Source organism: Thamnophis sirtalis, unplaced genomic scaffold (genome assembly GCF_051295495.1).
Source record: "Thamnophis sirtalis isolate CommonGarterSnake01/CBP01778 unplaced genomic scaffold, rThaSir2_p1.2 scaffold_4, whole genome shotgun sequence".
Classification (NCBI taxonomy): Eukaryota; Metazoa; Chordata; class Lepidosauria; order Squamata; family Natricidae; genus Thamnophis; species Thamnophis sirtalis.
Window position 1 is genome coordinate 8,300,590 of NW_028261384.1, and position 17,374 is coordinate 8,317,963.

Genomic DNA, 17,374 nt, shown 5'->3' on the forward strand with positions numbered 1-17,374 from the left:
TAAATATTTCCATATTCTTTTGAATTGGCTGGGGTGGGGGTTGGATCTGAAAATATATGGAAACAAACCTTGGTACCCCTAACATTTTAAGCAAGGAGCTGTACCATTGGCTTAGTGAAAGTTTTCTGTAAACTAATGTTTCTATATTTCAGTGATTCTTAAAGTGTGATCCTAGGACCGTGATGGCTAACCTTTTTCTAAAAGTGTGCCAAAACTGTGTGCATGGGCGCTATTGCACGTGCGTGACCACCCACCTGTGCACGCATGGGCGACCCCCCCCATTGTGCATACACAAGCGACCCACGCTTGTGGGGGGGAATTTTCACCCTCCCCAGGCTCTGGAGGCTGTCCTGAAGCCTGGGGAGGGCAAAAATGGCCCCCCACAGCCCCCAGCTTTCCAGAGATTGGTTCCTGAACTTCCGGGTGGGCCGTTGGGCCTGTTTTTCACCCTCTCTAGGCTCCAGAGGCCTTCCTGAAGCCTGGGGAGGGTGAAAATGGCTTCCCTGGCCCCCTGGAAGGCTAAAAATCAGCTGGCCAGCACGCACATGTGTGCAGGAGCTGAGGGCTGCCAAGGGCTGCCAAGGGCTGCCATGCCAGCGAATATGGCTCCACATGCCACCTGTGACCCAGTGCCATAGGTTCACCATCACGGTGAGAGGATGTCTGAAGACCCCTCAAGACTCTCTCGGGGTCTATCAAATCCAAATTGTTTGCCTGAAAAACAATAAACAATTAACATCTCAGTTGTGAGAAGCAATCGTGGCAGTGAATGCATCCATTTAAATTTTTAATTTTTGTTTCATTTATTTAGTTGTAGCTATTCTTTGTTATTTTTACAAATAACCCAAGGCAGCGAACATATGCAATGTATCTTCCTCTTTTTATTTTCCCCACAATTACAACCTTGTGAGGTTAATTGCGCCGAGAGAGAGAGGGATTGACTGACCTATCTGGCAGTCACTAAATGAACTCTTGTAAGTTGAGGACCACCTGTATTTCTTGACAGTTCTTGGCTCATGAAAGGACTTAAGTGCAGGAATCTGTTACAACAGTGCTACCCAACCTTTGGGGCCTCAGGAACCTGAGAGAGGTTTTCCCCCCGCAAACCAGTGGGGGCATGTTTTTATTTGCTGCCTGTATCCCATGGATGGGGCTTCGCTTGTTTGCGCAGCCTAGAGTCTGGCATGCCATGGCCCAGTGCCGGTCCATAGACAGGGGGTTGGCGACCCAGGTGTTACAAGCCATGATTGCAAAAAAAGTGGGGTGCACCTGATGGAGTCCTTAAGGGAGGGATGCCATTATGCCCTTTGCCTCAGTCATGTCACAACATCCAAGGCGAACCATGTGGTTTGCCACAGTGATATCATCGTGCACAGGCTGTCCCTTGTCACCCAACCTGCAGACCCTGTGTGATGATAGGGGATTATTTGCCTTTAATGCAGAAAAGAAGGAAGCCATATCCAACAAAACTAGTTCACAACAGTCAATACAGCTTACAACCATTTATTTAGTGACTGTTCAAAGTTACAAGAGCACTGGGAAAAAGTGACTTGTGACTTTCCCCCCATAATTAGGATTGTTGCAGCATCTCCAGTCACATGATCAAAATTCGGGCGCTTGGCAACTGGGGTGTATTTATGGCTCCTGCAGTGTCCCGGAGTCACGTGATCCCTTTTGGCAGTTTTCTGACAAGCAAATTCAACAGGAAAGCCCGATTCACTTAACAACCATGCTACCAACTTAACATTGGCAGTGATTCTCTTAGCAATTGTGGCAAGAAAGATGGTAAAATGGGGCAAATCTTATTTGATAACTGTTTGGCTTAGCAAAATAAATTTTGGGCTCAGTTATGGTCATAAGTCAAGGACTACCTATGTGTGACTATGCTCTAGGATTTTAATCCTAGGCCTCACATTTTTCCAAGGCAGTGCACAGCCTGCACTATGGGAGGTAGTTGAGATGTTCTGCCTGTCTGAGGCAGATGGTTTTTTTTTTTTAAAAAAAAAGAAAAATAAATAAATAAGTAAGTAAGTAAAGAAGCCAGCCAGCCAGCCAGCCAGCCAGCCTGGGAGCTGCTCATTCCTGCCTTCCCAGCTTCAGGAAGAGGTTTAGATCCAGTAATAAAGAATGGTTTCTTTTTGAGAGAAAACATACCCAGAAGAGATACAAAAGAATATTTATAAGGGTTGAAATGTGGGGTCCTCAGTGCTCCCTGAGCTTGGTAGTTTCCTTGCAGATGTTTTATGAACCAACTAGGTAACATCATCAGTGCTAGAAGAAAGGGTCTGCAGAATGGAGGGGGTGGAGGAGGAGGAGGAGGAAGAGGAGGAGAATTGTGAAGCGTCAGTGCTCTCTGAGTTTGATGGTGTTTTTGCAGATGTTTTGTTACCCAATCAGGTAACATCAGCAGTGCTAGAAGGCTTTGCTCTCTTTATGGCTTGCCTTGTCAGTGTTGGAGGGAGTTGGTTCTTTCATTAGGTTGTGGTTTACTGTTAGCTTGTTTGTCTGAGTTGATGGTTCCTTGCTTGGGGTATTGTTTACTTTTTAATGGCTTGTTTAGTACTGATCTTGGTATTAATCTCTGCTCATCTGAGTGTTGATTGCTATCAACTGAGGAGATCACCAAGGATCCCACATTCCAGTTGTTCAGCTAAACCCGATTAACGAAATTGCTGATGCTATAGCTAAAAGCAGAAGAAGTTTTCATTGACAGAAGCAGAGTGCCAGATGTGTGTGAGAGAGAAAGAATGTTGGTCCTTACCTGAACGTTCGTTTTAAGTAAAATTGAGGGAGGGGTCGCTACTGGGATATCGCCAAAGCCTGATTGGTCCAGAGACTGAGGGAAATTTCTTTTATGCTTCGTCATTTCCTGTTGGTTCCCAGTTTCCTCGAAGCCACAGTACGAATCTGCCAAAAAAACAAACAGACCACAGACCACCCGACCCTTCACCTGACTAGCTGACTAAGTCTTACTCGGGAGGGATGTGACCCCTCCCTCAATTCTACTTAAAACAAACATTACCAGTAGAATTGAGGGAGGGGTCACTGCTGGGAGGCACCCAAGCTCAGTCCCAGGGAGGGACTAAGACCGAGAAGGAGGGGTGGTTGCTACCTGCTGAAGAACTCTGCGCCCGAAGGATGCGTCAGCAGATGCGAAGGAATCTATTCGGTAATGTTGTATAAAGGGAGTCGGGGATGACCAGGTGGCTGCCTAACAAATGTCCTCATGGCCCTAGTGGCTCACGCTGAAGTAGTAGTGGCACTCCATGTGGAGTGGGCCGTGATCTCCTCAGGAGGAGACTGGCCTGAGGAGTCATAGGCAGTGGAGATCGCTTGGTGTAACCACCTGCCAATAGTGGCAGATGAAACCCTACTTCCCAGAGAACCAGGCTGAAAAGAAATGAAGAGGGCCTCAGACTTGCGAAAGGTCATCGTACGCCAGAGATAAATGCACAGAGCGCAGTGGACAAATGATGCCAGAGGCATTCCCTCTTGTTGGAAGGAGCAGGATAGAAGTTGGGAAGCGCGACCTCTTGGGCCCGATGGAAAGGGGAATTGACCTTTGGGAGGAAAGTAGAGCCCAGGCGCAGGACCACTCTATTATGCTGAAACTGATATAGATCGTCCATGGACAAGAGGGCCCTCAACTCAGAAATGTGATGAGCAAAACTAGGAAAACCACCTGGAGAGATAAGAAACGGAGTGGATCGTCCGTAACGGTTTAAAGGGAGCCCCAGTTAGAGCCCGCAAAACCAGGGGCAAGTCCCATGTGGGGAACCTATGGATCGGAGGGGGCCTAAGGTGGGCTGCATCCTTTAGAAACCTCTTTATCAAAGGAAGATGGAAAAGAGAGGGGAGTTCATCTCTGGTGAGGACCGAAGACAGAGCAGCCACCTGATGTCTCAGGATATTATTGGAGAGACCCCCATCCAGACCTTTCTGCAAGAAGTCTAGGTCCTGCACAACCGAAGCCTCGATTGGGCAGATACCCCGAGGGGAACACCATTAGGTGAACATTGACCATGTCAAATTGTAGATTCATGTGGTGGATGGTGGCCTAGAGGCCTCAATGGTCACTATGACTCAGGAGGACAGGTTAGCATTTCTCAAGAGGCGCCACTCAAGTGCCAGATGGTCAAGTGGAGCTACTGGGGCTCCGGATGGAGCAGGACCCCTTGGCACAGGGCAACTTCCTCTCAAGGAATCCTCCATGGAGGTGAGATGGAGAGCTGGACTAGGTCTGCAAACCAAGGCCATCTGGGCCAATATGGTACAATGAGGATGATGGTTGCCCTTTCTACCACTACCTTCCTCGGGGTCCCCGGGATGAGAGGAAGGGGAGGAAAGGCATATAGCTGGGCGGCCATCTGCTCCTGAGAGCGTCTGTCCCTTCCGCATTCCGAGCCGGAAAACATGTGAAGAATCTTGGCAGTTGGGTGTTCGTCAGTGTTGCGAACAAGTCCATCAGCGGTGTGCTGAACCGCCGACAGATCTTGAGAAAGAGTTTGCGCTGGAGTTGCTACTTGCAATGGTCGATGGTCTTGCAGCTCAACCAGTTGGCTTGATGATTGGCAATGCCCGAGATGTGCTCCGACACAACCGACTTCAACCGTCTCTCCGAGTTTCAATGCCTCCTGCCACAGGCTTCTGGAGTGTGTGCCCCCCTGATGGTTCATGTGAGCTTTCGTTGTCACATTGTCCATTAAGAGGAGCAGGTGGTGGCCCACTATCGGGTCTTTGAAGTGCCGGAGGGCCAGGCGGACTGCCTTCAGTTCTAACCAATTTATATTGTGGCGCAGGTCTGAAGTTGTCCATTGACCCTGCACCACTTGGGAGTCCATCAGAGCCCCCAACCAAAGAAGTTTGCATCTGTCGTGATTGTCATTCTGTTCAGTTCCCAGAACTCGGAGCTGCATCTCAAGGCTGGAGACAGCCACCATCTCAAGGACAGATGGACCTCCAGGTTGAGACAAATTGTCATGCTCATTCGCTTGCGTTGGTACGGAATGAGAGTCCATTGGAATGGCCTGGAATGAAGACGGGCCCAGGGAACGATCCCTATACAGGATGCCATCTTGCATAGAAGATGTGCTAAGGTCAGGATGGAAACAGACTGACTTGTGCATACTTGACGCACTAGAGACTGAAGGCTGCAGAGGCGCTCTGGAGAGAGCTGAACAAGACCCATCACAGAATCTATCACCGCCCCCAAATGAAGGATTCTGGTTGTGGGAGATAGATGGCTTTTGCGGAAATTGATGAAAAATCCCAGGGATTGTAGAGTCTGAATGGTAAGTTGCAGGTCGAGGAGTGCCTGTGAGTGTGTTTGGGCCTGAACGAGCACATTGTCCAGGTAGCACTGGAGTCTCACAGGGTTGGAGCATAGGTGAGCCGCCAATGCTGCCAGGACCTTCGTGAAGGTGCTAGAGGCCAAGGCGAGAGCAAAGGGATGGGCATGGTATTGATAATGTAGCTCTTTGTGAGAGAATCTCAGGTACCTGTTATGGAGGGGCAAGATTGGGATGTGGAGATAGACCTCTGTTAAGTCCACTGATGCTAGGTAATCTCCTTCCCTGATCCCTTGGAGAATGGACCTGAGAGACAACATTTTGAACTGCCTGTAAACCAGGTAACAGTTGAGTCACTTGAGGTCCAGGATCACTCTCCATCCCCCCAAGGCCTTCGGAACCACAAAGAGGTAATGACCCAACCCGTGTTCAGCCTTCGGAATCTCCTCCACTGCCCGAATGTCCAGCAGATGTTGAATGGCCAGGGACACGAGGTAGTGACAGACTGGATCCCAAGACAGGAAAAAGGTCCTGAAGAACGTCAGAGACAGAGAGAGAAACTCCAAGCGTAGGCTGAACCTGATGATCGACCTGACCCAGGCGTCCATGTTATCTGATCCCATCTTCCTGTGTTCCAGGCGGCCACCTATGGGAAGACTCGGGTTGGAGTCATTTCCCTTTGCGAAAAGGGCCGCCTCCCCCTCCATGAAAGGGCTGCCTGGACTGGGCCTGGAACCTATTCCTGTCCTGGTAATAAGGTCATTGGGTTTGTCTATCAGATCTGTAGGGGGAGAACCTACGTTGATGGAAATCAGACTCAGGAGCCTTATAAGAAGACCTATGGTAGTGGGAAGGGCGAGTGTCTGGCTTCTTTGCATTGGTAGGCAGGACCTTTTTCTTGTCTTTATTCTCTATGAGAATTGGGTCTAGACACTTGCCAAAAAGATTAGTGCCAGTATATGGGGCCGCTGCCATGTTCCATTTGGACTTATTGTCCATTTGCCAACTGTGGAGCCAGAGGAGCTGACTGGAAGTCACTGAGGTAGCTAACACTCAGGATGCATATTTGATGGAATCCAGAGTGGTGTCCACCAAGAACTGTGTGGCAGCTATGATCTTCATGAGATCTTGTAGCAGGTGCTCATCCTGAGGCGGGATGTGGTCCTACAGTTGACGTAGCCACATGACAGTGGTGCGGTTGAAATAGGAGGCCACTGCCGCAGATCTAATTGCCCAGCCGAAGCAGTGAAATTCTTATGCAATGTAAGTTCCGCACGTTTGTCCTCTGGTTTTAACTTGTCGACTGCATCACCTGACACTACTGTGGAGGCCATGGCTAAGGCAGCCACTGGGGTGTCTACAGTTGACAACTGCAGGGCCTGGGAAAAGGCCTGCTCCATGTTGTAGAAGTGGCAGTCATTACTCCCAGGGTTGGGAAGAGTAGAGGGACGTCCCCATTGGTTTTTCACTACCTCCAAGAATAGAGGAGGGGCTGGGACCTCCTCCTTGTTGGTGGCAGTGTTATAAAACATGGCCAGGTTGGGATCTCTTGGCTTGGGAACATCAGGGTCCCCTGTGCCTATTTTAGTGGTCCTTCTTGCCTTATGTAATAAGGTTTTAAACATAGGAGGAGAGAAGAGACCAGGGAAGGCCGGAAGGTCAGGGGGAACGATGTCCTCATCCTCCGAAAATCCCGTATCTTGATGGACCTCCTCCCCCAAGATAGACCCTTCACTCACTACAGAAGGAGAAGGGGGCCTAGGATTCTCCTGCCTGCGGGTAGAAGAGGGATGTCTAACATCAGAACGAGGCCTGATCTCTGTTTGAGAAGAGGTGGCTCTTTGAGCTAGGCCAGTGGCAATACCTTTAGTAATGGCAGAAGATATAAGGCGTTTAATAGTCTCAGGAAGGAGTTCCAAATCATCAAGCTCATTCTTGGAGGGACCTGGAAGGGGTGCCTAGGGAGCAAGGATGGCAGCTGGAAGGAAGTCACGAGACGAACCCTCTAATGGATCCCCTTGGTTTTCCTCAATCACCCTTGGAGATGCAGGTGGGGAAGGGGAAATCTCCTGTTTGGTTTGCCTACATGGCCTAGGAGGAGAGATAGAAGGGGAGGATGGACTGAAACTCCTGGGAGGGGAGGCCGATTAATGGGACCCTGGTCTAATTGGTGACCTGGATCTGGCAGAAGGGGAGGGCCTTGCTGCCTGGGCCTGCTTCTCCACCCTTGCTACTCTCTTTTTGAGGGCACGTTGGTGCCTGAGTTCATCCTGGACTGTTGCTCTGGAAGGGCGCTTGGCGGCAGAAGGTTTAGAGGCTGCCGCCTGTGTCCTGGGCCTATCCAAATCCCCTGCTAGGGGGTGCTCCAGGGGCTCCCCTGGAGCTAGGGCTCTGTCGGGCCTAGAATCACCCATATCACTCAGGTGGCCTTGTTGATGAGAAGGCTGTGGCCGACTAAGATGCCTAGGGGAATCGCGGCCTTGCAGGAGCTGCAGGGGCTACAAGATGATCAATGCTACCTGCCGGCCTCGATTTATGGCCATGATGCAGGCCCGGGCCTCAAAATGGCCACCTCCACATGCGTGCCTTAAAATGGCTGCCGGAGGTCTCGAGCATCTCACTGAAAACTTCATTTAATGGCGCTGTGACTTGCCTAGTTGTCCTTTGCGCGCCTTGCAACTGTTCGGCTCCTTTCTTCAATCCACAGCTTAGCTGAGAAGCTGCAGCTCGCCTTTGAAATGGCGGTGCCGAGGGAAGCTCGTGCACCGATTTCTAAGCCACTAGAGCTGCTGCGAGTTATTTCTTCAGGCACGGCTTGCTGAATGGAAGGGCAGCCGCGCCACGCTGGATCGTTCTTCGCAGCCCTCCCATGGAGCTGCAAGGACAGAGCCTGTCACCCCCGCTGACCCAGGGACTGTACAGAGCTCCCAAGCCCTGGGCAGGGTAGAGAAGTCCGGATGGATCTTCCCCAGCATACAGGCAAGCCGGAAACCCAGTATCATAGGGCAGCAGCTCAATTTGTAATTTAGTTGAATTTAAGTAAGTCAATTAGCCAAATTAATCCAGAACCGAGAAATCTTGAATAAATATCTCCTCGGGGGAACCAAAACCAGTGTTTGGACCAAAGACTGAGGGGAAACTGGGAACCAACAGGGAATGACGAAGCATAAAAGAAATTTCCCTCAGTCTCTGGACCAATCAGGCTTTGGCGATATCCCAGCAGTGACCCTCCCTCAATTCTACTGTTAAAAAAATATATCTCTGAACTCTTTTTTTTTTCTTTGAGCAAACCTTCCTTTGCAATGCTTATTGTTCCATAGCATAATAAGAAAATAAATGAACTGGAATGTGTCTTGAAGATCCTGCTGCTTTAGTCAGAACGAGACACCATTGTGCTGTAATCTTCACTCTATTTGTATATGTGTGCATGTATAAAAGGGGTGGGATTTACAACATGACAACACAACACCGCCCTCATTATTCTGCTCCGTCTGCCTCTTGTGCAGGCTGCTGTTTCATCACAGAACAATGAAGATAAAATCCTCTTAGACTCAAGACTTCAAGTCCAGGGGAAATGTTACAAAGACAGTTCAGTAGCACTTAAATCTGAATAGAGCTGGAAGGGACCTTGGAGGTTTTCTAGTCCAACCCTCTGCTCAAGCAGCAGACACTATACAATTTGAGGCTAGTGATTGTCCAGGCTTCCTTTGCAGCTGCAGGATAGATGGCTCCCTTTTAAAAATAATTCCTGTCTTGCTCCTCACATCTTAATATCTACTCCTCTCTTCAAGTGGAAAAAGGTTGCTGTGCCTCATCTTCATCATTACTCTTCGGGCAAGGGACTCCAACCTTGGCGGCTTTGTGAACTTCAGCTCCCAGATTGGGGACCCCTGCCCTAAGTGGAAGTTTTGCTACTCACCTGGGCACCATGCACCAATCGGGATTTTATCTTTGTTTTTTCCTGGCCCTGAATGATCATCCCGACAACTGAAGAATAAAAAGAAATTGAATTACTGAGTACGTGTAATCCTCGATTTACAACCATTTGTTTAATGACTGTTCAGTGTTACAATGGCACAGAAAAAAGTGACTTATCACCAGTTTTCACACTTATAACTGCTGCAGCATTCCCATGGTCACTTGATCAAAATTCAGATGCTTGGCAACTGACCTGTACTTATGATAGTTGCACGGTCCCAGGGTGGTGTGCACCAGTTGTAACTTTCCCAGCTGGCTTCCAACAAGCCATGGCAAAAGCCAGATTCACTTAACAACCATTCATGTGTCATTTTAGCTCCCATTTACTGGGTAATTAGAAAGAACACTGACTGGCTCAAGAAAGTGATGTGCACACAACAGTGAACAGAGAGGTGTAAAAATTTTGCTTAGAATTAGTAGTGATGGGGAAATCTAACAATATTGTGGTAGGTGTCAACCCTTTAGGTAGGATATGTCAAGAAGAAGGCATTAAGGATTCCAGGAATGTTGTTTAGTAAGGTTGAATAAAAGGATCTCAAAATTTTTTCCAGATTCCTCTCTGTCCCATGTTACACCAAGCAATATCAAGGCTGTGTTATTTTAAGTATCTTTTTAAGCTTCTCTCTGTCTCTGGACTATGCAAGCAGATTCTCTGATATCTTCCCCCAAGGTCAGTTTTACATTTCTTTATATAGATCTTGCATTCCGGTCAGAAGGCCTGATACAATGGCTTATGCTTTGCATGGAGATGTGATTTAATTTTATGACATTTGTCATGAAAGATTTAAGGGCTGTCAGGTAGCGGATGGAGTAAATTCTATTGGTTTGGATGGTAGGGTAAGGAGGTTGAATGGCAAGATGGAGGCTAAAGCATACGATGAACATTAACTGGAAATGCGTATGTCTAGTCTAGTGAAAAGAAGGACTATGGGGTGACATGATAGCAGTGTTCCAATATTTGAGGGGCTCCCACAAAGAAGAGAGGGGTCCAAAGCACCTGAAGGCAGGACTAGAAACAATGGGTGGAAACTAATCAAGAGAGAATGAACCTGCAATTAAGGAGACATTTCCTGACAGTGAGAACAATTAATCAGTAGAATGACTTTCTTTGAGAAGTTATGGGTGTTCAAATGCTGGAGATTTTAAGAAGAGACTGGACACCTTTTGTCTGAAATCATAGAGGGTCTCCTGCTTGAACAGGGCATTGGATTGGAAGACCTCCAATGTCCCTTCCAATTCTGTTATTCTGAGTCCACCTAAGAACTTTCTTCTGCTAGGAGTATTGATGTTGACACAAATGATCTTACAAGGTAAGATAATCTTTCATGGAGAATAACAACTTGTCAGGATGGTCAAAAGGAACATAAGGTTCCTTCATCAGCATTAGCCTGGACTCAGTTACTTTTGAAGTCCTTCCATATCTATAAGATCAATAGCAATAGACTTATATACCACTTCACAGTGCTTTCCAGCCCTCTCTAAGTGGTTTGCAGAATCTGCTTATTGCCCCCAACAATCTGGGTCCTCATTTTATCCACCTCGGAAGAATGGAAGGCTGAGTCAACCGTGAGCCAGTGGTACTTGAACTGCCAAACTGCTGACTATCAGCAGTCAGCAGACGTAGCCTGCAGTACTGCATTCTAACCACTGCACCACCACGGCTCTAGTTGATACTGGTAGTCCTTGACTTACAATCATTCATTTGGTAACCATTGAAAGTTATAATGGCACTGATTTATGACCATTTTTTATGGTTCTAACCTTTGCAGCATCCTCATGGTCACGTGATCAAAATTTGGATGCTTGGCAACTGACACATATGTCTGATGGTTGCAGTGTCCCAGAATCACCAACTTTTGCGACCTTCTGACAAACAAAGTCAATGGGGAAGCCAAATTCAATTTACAGCCGTGTTACTAATGTAACAACTGTAATAAATCAATTCACAACTGTCTCAAAAAAGTTGTAAAATGGATCAAAACCCATTTAATGACTGTTTCACTTAGCAACAGGAATTTTGGTTTCAATTGTGGTCGTAGATCATGGACTACCTGTACCTCTTTAAGCTTTTGTGATTGAATGTTGTTGCTTAGCTGCTGATTAGAATGGCTAATCTTTTCATGGTCAAGAGTTGTCTTGTAGGAAGAATGGAAGGAAGAGAGAATGGTGTTTAATATTTTATTTAAAATAAATATTGTGTGTATCCTTAATGAGAATGCATTTCTGAATCGCAGTTATTGTAAAACGCATTGTAAGTCTTGAGTACCTGCATGCCTGCAAGAGAGCAGCCCACCCTAAAGACCTCTCTTATCTCCCACTCATTTCTCTTAATGACTAGTTGGTCAGATTCTTGTAAAGAGCTCACAATAAATTTTTATGCCGATTTGAACTTCCTGAACCGCCTGAGTCCCCTGGTGTTTGACAGTTATTTCATATTTGGAGCTAAACTCAACATAAAGAGTAGATGACACCGATTTTGGCAATCAGCTTCAAATAATGTGCTTGTTAATCCTTCTCTGCCCACAAGGATACCGACTTCTCTGCCCACAAGGACACTGACTTCTTCCCATTTTCCCTACAGGAGTTGCAATCATTTTGCTTCCTTCTGATATCCTATTTTCTCACCAATGAGAAAGGCGTGTTAGGAAAGTGACTTCCTTTGTTGGGAAGAGTAAAAAAAGTGAGAGACTCACTCCCCAGGAGCTGAGTTGGGACCTCAAATCTCTAACTTCTTACCTAGATTATAAAAATAAGTGTTCACCAAGACATGATGGCAGAAAGTGATGCTGGCCGTCTGCAATTCTCTACAGCTATTCATCGGGAGAGATAGATCCCAGGGGAATAACATGTTTTTGATTACTGTTTTTACTCCTGAGTCCAATTACTAGTTTCTAAGTTTTCATGTGGGAATTAGCAGGCTAGGTTAGCAACCCAGTGGGTTTCTGAGAGTAGATATTGGGCAGGAAAAAATAATATCCGGTTACTTCTATTTCTTCCCCCAACAAAGGAAAGGCATACCCCTGCTTAAAAGTTCACCTTTCAGCCATTGAGATAATTGTGTTGTAGATAGTGGGGTTTTGATTTGGGTGGGATGGAAGATTGGAAGGCCATAATCCAGCTTCATTTTATGTGTGATCAGGTATAAAAAGAAGTCAGGACATGTGGGCAGATGGATGTGGCCACTGATTAATTAAGCCAAATTGGGAATAATTAAATAGGGCACAGGGCTGCTTTGATATTGTCAACAGTTCTTGGTAAATACCAAGTTATAGGTAGTCCTCACCTTACAATCACATCTGAGTCCAAAATTTCTTGGACAGTTATTAAGTGAGTTTTGCCCCATTTTACATTTTCGGTCTAGCCTTTTAAGACAATGTAACCAGTTACAGCATGCCACTTTACAGGAGGCTAGTCCTTATCTTCCCTAGACCAGTAAGTTTTAATCCAACAACTCAAGTGTCTTTTGGAAGAAGAGAAGAAACTGCAATATTTTTAAACAATGTACAGGGCTATACCATCCAGAGAGAGACTGGCTGAGCCAGGGGAGGAGTCAAAGGGGGAATTAGTCTGGAATCTTTGCAGAAGCACAAGAGGGCAAGGTCTGACAACCCTCCCCCTGAATGCCATTGAATTCCCAAGCCACCCGTCTGAAAAGATTCCTGTGAAATAGACAGGAGGATTGAAGTACCTAATTGAACAGTTCATATGTGGATCTGGTTGTTCATATGTGGCAGGTGCAGTCCCATCACTTTCATTGAGTTATCATGCTTATAAAGAAATTGAAAAGTCCCCAAATTGCCGCTGGGCACCACATTGGGGAAGATCTCGATCTCTCTCTGTCTCTCCTTCCCTCCCTCCCTCCCTCCTTCCCTCTCTCTCTCTCTCTCTCTCTCTCACACACACACACACACACACACACACACACACTGTACATTCTTACCTTCATCCTCTGTTATCTATTTCCTATTTCTTCTGTCATCTTTCTATTCTAAATTTAGGTTGTAAGTTACTTGGGGCAGGGAACTGTCACTTTTCCTTATCCAAGGCCTCTTATATACCAATTGCATCACTAGTTAGGGTGCCACTTATAATCATTTGTGAAAGAGAACCCTATTCTCCTAAGCAGGCTTCTGTTTGCTTGGTCCTCCCTTCCTTCCTTCCTTCCTTCCTTCCTTCCTTCCTTCCTTCCTTCCTCCTCCTCTTCTTCTTCTTTATGAATCCTTTTCATTTTCTTTTTATGCTGAATTGGCAGCACCACACCTGTGTTCCCGTTCAACATGGACCTTATTAAAATGTATTTTAAGAGAATCTAATCTTGGCTATTTTGTAAGGCTCTACCCCCCCTTTTTTTCCCCCTAGGAACATTTTGGGAGTAGGAAAATCAGTTTTTACTGAAAATATACATTTGGATTCAACTTCATCTACACATGATTTTTTTAGGCTGCAATAAAAAGGAAACTTACAGTTTCTATTGAAAAGAAAGTGTATTTTGATAAAGGAGAATATTTGTAGCTCAGAGTTGAAACGAAGCGTCTTTGATGCGCTCTGAGCTTGTTTTCTTTCAGATGTTTCGTTACCCAACTAGATAACATCACCAGTGCTAGAAGTGCAAACCCTTTTAGCACTGATGGTGTTGCCTAGTTTGGGTAACGAAACACCTGAAAGAAAACAACCAAATTCAGAGAGCATCAAGGATTTCTGATCAGTAAGATTACATGTTTCATTTCAAAGATCCTTTTGAAGAGAATTGAATAGGTAGATCAGACTGGAGTTAACTGTAGGGGTCACAGTGTATTATGAACATGTTTTGTTGTTTTCCTTGTATCAACTTGTATTTTTGTATCAGTTTTATGTATTTGATACGGTCAATTGACAATAAACTCCTCCCTCTCTCCTTCCCTCCCTCCTTCCCTCCTTCCTTCCCTCCTTCCTTCCCTCCCTCCTTCCTTCCTTCCTTTCTTCCTGGTTGCAATAGATTTATTAGAACTTGAATGATAGATCATAAAAAAATTAATCACCAGGTCTTAAGTTTCACTTGAATATGTATCTGTCAGACCTTCCTGATATTGCTGAACCAATTAACCCATAATGGCCAAATCTGAAGGATTCTTAGAGCAGAAGTTCACCAGCAATTTAATAAAATAAAATAAATACACATTTGAATTCACCAGAGAGAGCAGAGGTCTTAATGATATAAATACTACAGGTATTTTTTTTCCTGAAAGAAATGATTTCATTTGAGAAAAGCTTGTATATATAAAAACATATCGAATAATATTCAATAACCAACTAGATAATATTTGCAATATTTGATCACTGACTTTGCTTTAAGAATTATTCTCTTGACTATGTGTTTTTCTGTAAACTTCAACCTAAGTTATATCTGTATAACTTTGCATATCTGTACTCATACATACATACTGTACATATGTCTATAGCAAATCCAACCGTTGCATTTTATTTATGGAAAGGATGAATAAAAGCTGTGAAACAGGAAAAGTATTGCAGAGCCATAACAGTAAAAGTGTGAAGAGCTCATTTTTAAAAATGTTTTTAAAATTCAAAACTCCTTTAAAGTTATTTCCTTAACTCATACTTCCACATTATTCAGTATGTTTATTATGTGCACTATTTTAACCAACTGTGTATTCATGGCGTGGTCCGAACTGCCTCCGTGGAATAAATACGTGGAGTAAGTATCTTTTCAGAACTTTATTTTCTGTTTGAATTTGCATAATAGACTCCTGCTGTATATAATTTAAGTTGGGAAGTGGGCATGTGAGAACTGTCCATGTTCTTGTAACCACCTTATTTATATTCTCTAGTGTGGGGGATGCTAAATCATAAATTCAAAATTTATTGAAAACTAAAATGGAATTAGTATCTATTAAAATATATGATTAAATTGTGTTTTGTCAGAGTGTACCTCAAGTGCATTGACAAAACACAATTGATTCAGATAAATTATATAGCTTTTAGAGAAGTGGACTTTTCTCAGAGAAGTTTGTAATCTAAAGGCTAACAACACACTTACCCTTAATGGAATTTGGAAAGTGCATACTGCAGATAATATACTACAGATAGTTCTCAACTTACAGCCATTCATTTTGTGATTCTTCAAAGTTACAACAGCACTGAAAATGTGACTTATGACCATTTTTCACACATATGACCATTGCAGCATCCTCATAGTCATGTGGTCAAAAGTTGGGCACTTAGCAACTGGCGTGTATTTATGATGGTTGCAGTGTCCCAGGGTCATGTGATCACCATTTGTATCCTTCCCAGCCAATTTCCAACAAGCGAAGTCAATGGGAGAAGCCATATTCATCTAATGACCACATGATTCACTTAACAACTGCAGTGGTTCACTTACCAATAACGGCAAAAACACCAAAAAATGGTTTTCAAAACTCACTTAATGGCTGCCTTGCTTAGCCATGGAAATTTTGAGTTTGTAAATTGTTGTTGTAAGCTGAGGACTACTTGTAGTCACTGCTGGGGTTAGAGACACATCCCTCTGCCAGACATTAGAAATACTTTTTTGCAGAATTGGATAAGGATCAACTCTGACTATCTATTCATCAATAGGTAATGCTGGAGTGACAGAATGAAACAATTTGGATTTGTATATATAAATACTTCTGAAACTTACCTCTTGTATGAAGGTTCGGTACGCCAAGCCTGCACTTCTGCAAGTTCTTACTGAAATGGATACCAGATGCAAAGGCTTAATCTAAGTGCAGTGCATTAAACAATTAGTGTGGCTCATTGCACCAACCAGAACACACTTTTTATTTTTGACTGATGGATGATAAACACAGCCATCTGCTCCTCACTATGGGCGCCAGAAGGAAAGAGGACAAAATGCCCTTCTTCCAGACAGGATCTTAGAGGCAGTCCCAACTTCCAGGCGCAGTGAAAATCCTGTAAAACGGGGCATATTTCTCTCCTCTTTTGGAAGATTAACTGGATTTACAGTTGCATGAGATCAAGATCGGTTTTTAAAAGCTGCCCTTGTTGCGTTTCTCACAGGCATAGTATACAAGTAGTAGTCCTTGACTAAACAACTATTCGTTTAGCAACTGTTCAAACTTACAGTAGCATTGAAAAAGTCATTTAAGTCTGTTTTTCACACTTATGACCTGTGCAGTGTCCCCGTGGTCACATGATCAAAATTTAGATATTTGGCAATTGGCATATGTTTGTGACAGTTGCATTGTCCAGGAGTTATGTGATCGCCTTTTGTGACTTTCTGATGGGGAAGCCAGGTTCACTTACCAACTGTGTTACTAACTTAACAACTGCAGAGATTCATTTAACAACTGTGGAAGGAAAAGTCATATAATGAGGCAAAACTCACTTAACAACTGTCTTGGGCCAAATTGTTGTCCTAAGTTGAGGACTTCCTGTTCATACAAATACACATGCAGCCTCTACATATTATTTATTTATATTTCCTCTTTCTAAAGCACCCATGTCCCTCAGAGGTGTTGCTGGATTGCAACTCTCAGAATTCTACATCCTGCTTTATTATGCCGATGGGGAATTCTGGGACTCGAAGTCAAGGTGTAGCTAGAAGAAATCTTTTGGAGAAAGCTGATTTAGAAGATTGGGTAAAAGGAGTAGCAAACTTTTGCAGTTGTGTAAATTCAAGATAGAATTGATGTGAGGTATTTCTTGTATTATTATTTTTTAAAAAAACCCTTTTTGGGGCATGGTACCTGAAAATGAAAATTGTGATGTTGGAGAAGACTCTTGAGAGACTCTCCTTAGACTGCAAAGAGATCCAATCAGTCAGTCTTAAAGGAAATCAACTCCGACTGTCCTTTGGAAGGCCAGATCCTAAAGCTGAAGCTCAAATATTTTGGCTACCAAATGAGAAGATAGGAATCCTTGGAGAAGACCCTAAGGTTGGGAAAGAAAGGAGGAGATGGCAGAGGATGAGTTGATGATTAAATAGTATCATCAACACAATGAACATGAATTTGGGCAGACAGGGAGGTGCTGGCATGCTATGGATTCATGGAGTCATGAAGAATCGGACAAGATTTAGCAACTGAACATCAACAACAACTTGAAAATGATGGTGAAAAGAGTTCACAGTG

General features: G+C 44.6%; 1 protein-coding gene across 7 annotated transcripts in view; it reads left to right on the forward strand.

Annotated features, from left to right (window-relative positions):
• The window catches only part of LOC106545622 (sodium channel protein type 5 subunit alpha), a 351,125-nt gene that overhangs the window by 81,584 nt on the left and 252,167 nt on the right, over positions 1-17,374 (forward strand). For all 7 annotated transcript variants that reach the window (XM_087712437.1, XM_087712436.1, XM_087712435.1 and 4 more), the window contains exon 4: positions 14,868-14,958. In XM_087712437.1, the coding sequence (XP_087568563.1) occupies positions 14,868-14,958 (91 nt within the window). The remainder of the gene's footprint in view (positions 1-14,867; positions 14,959-17,374) is intronic.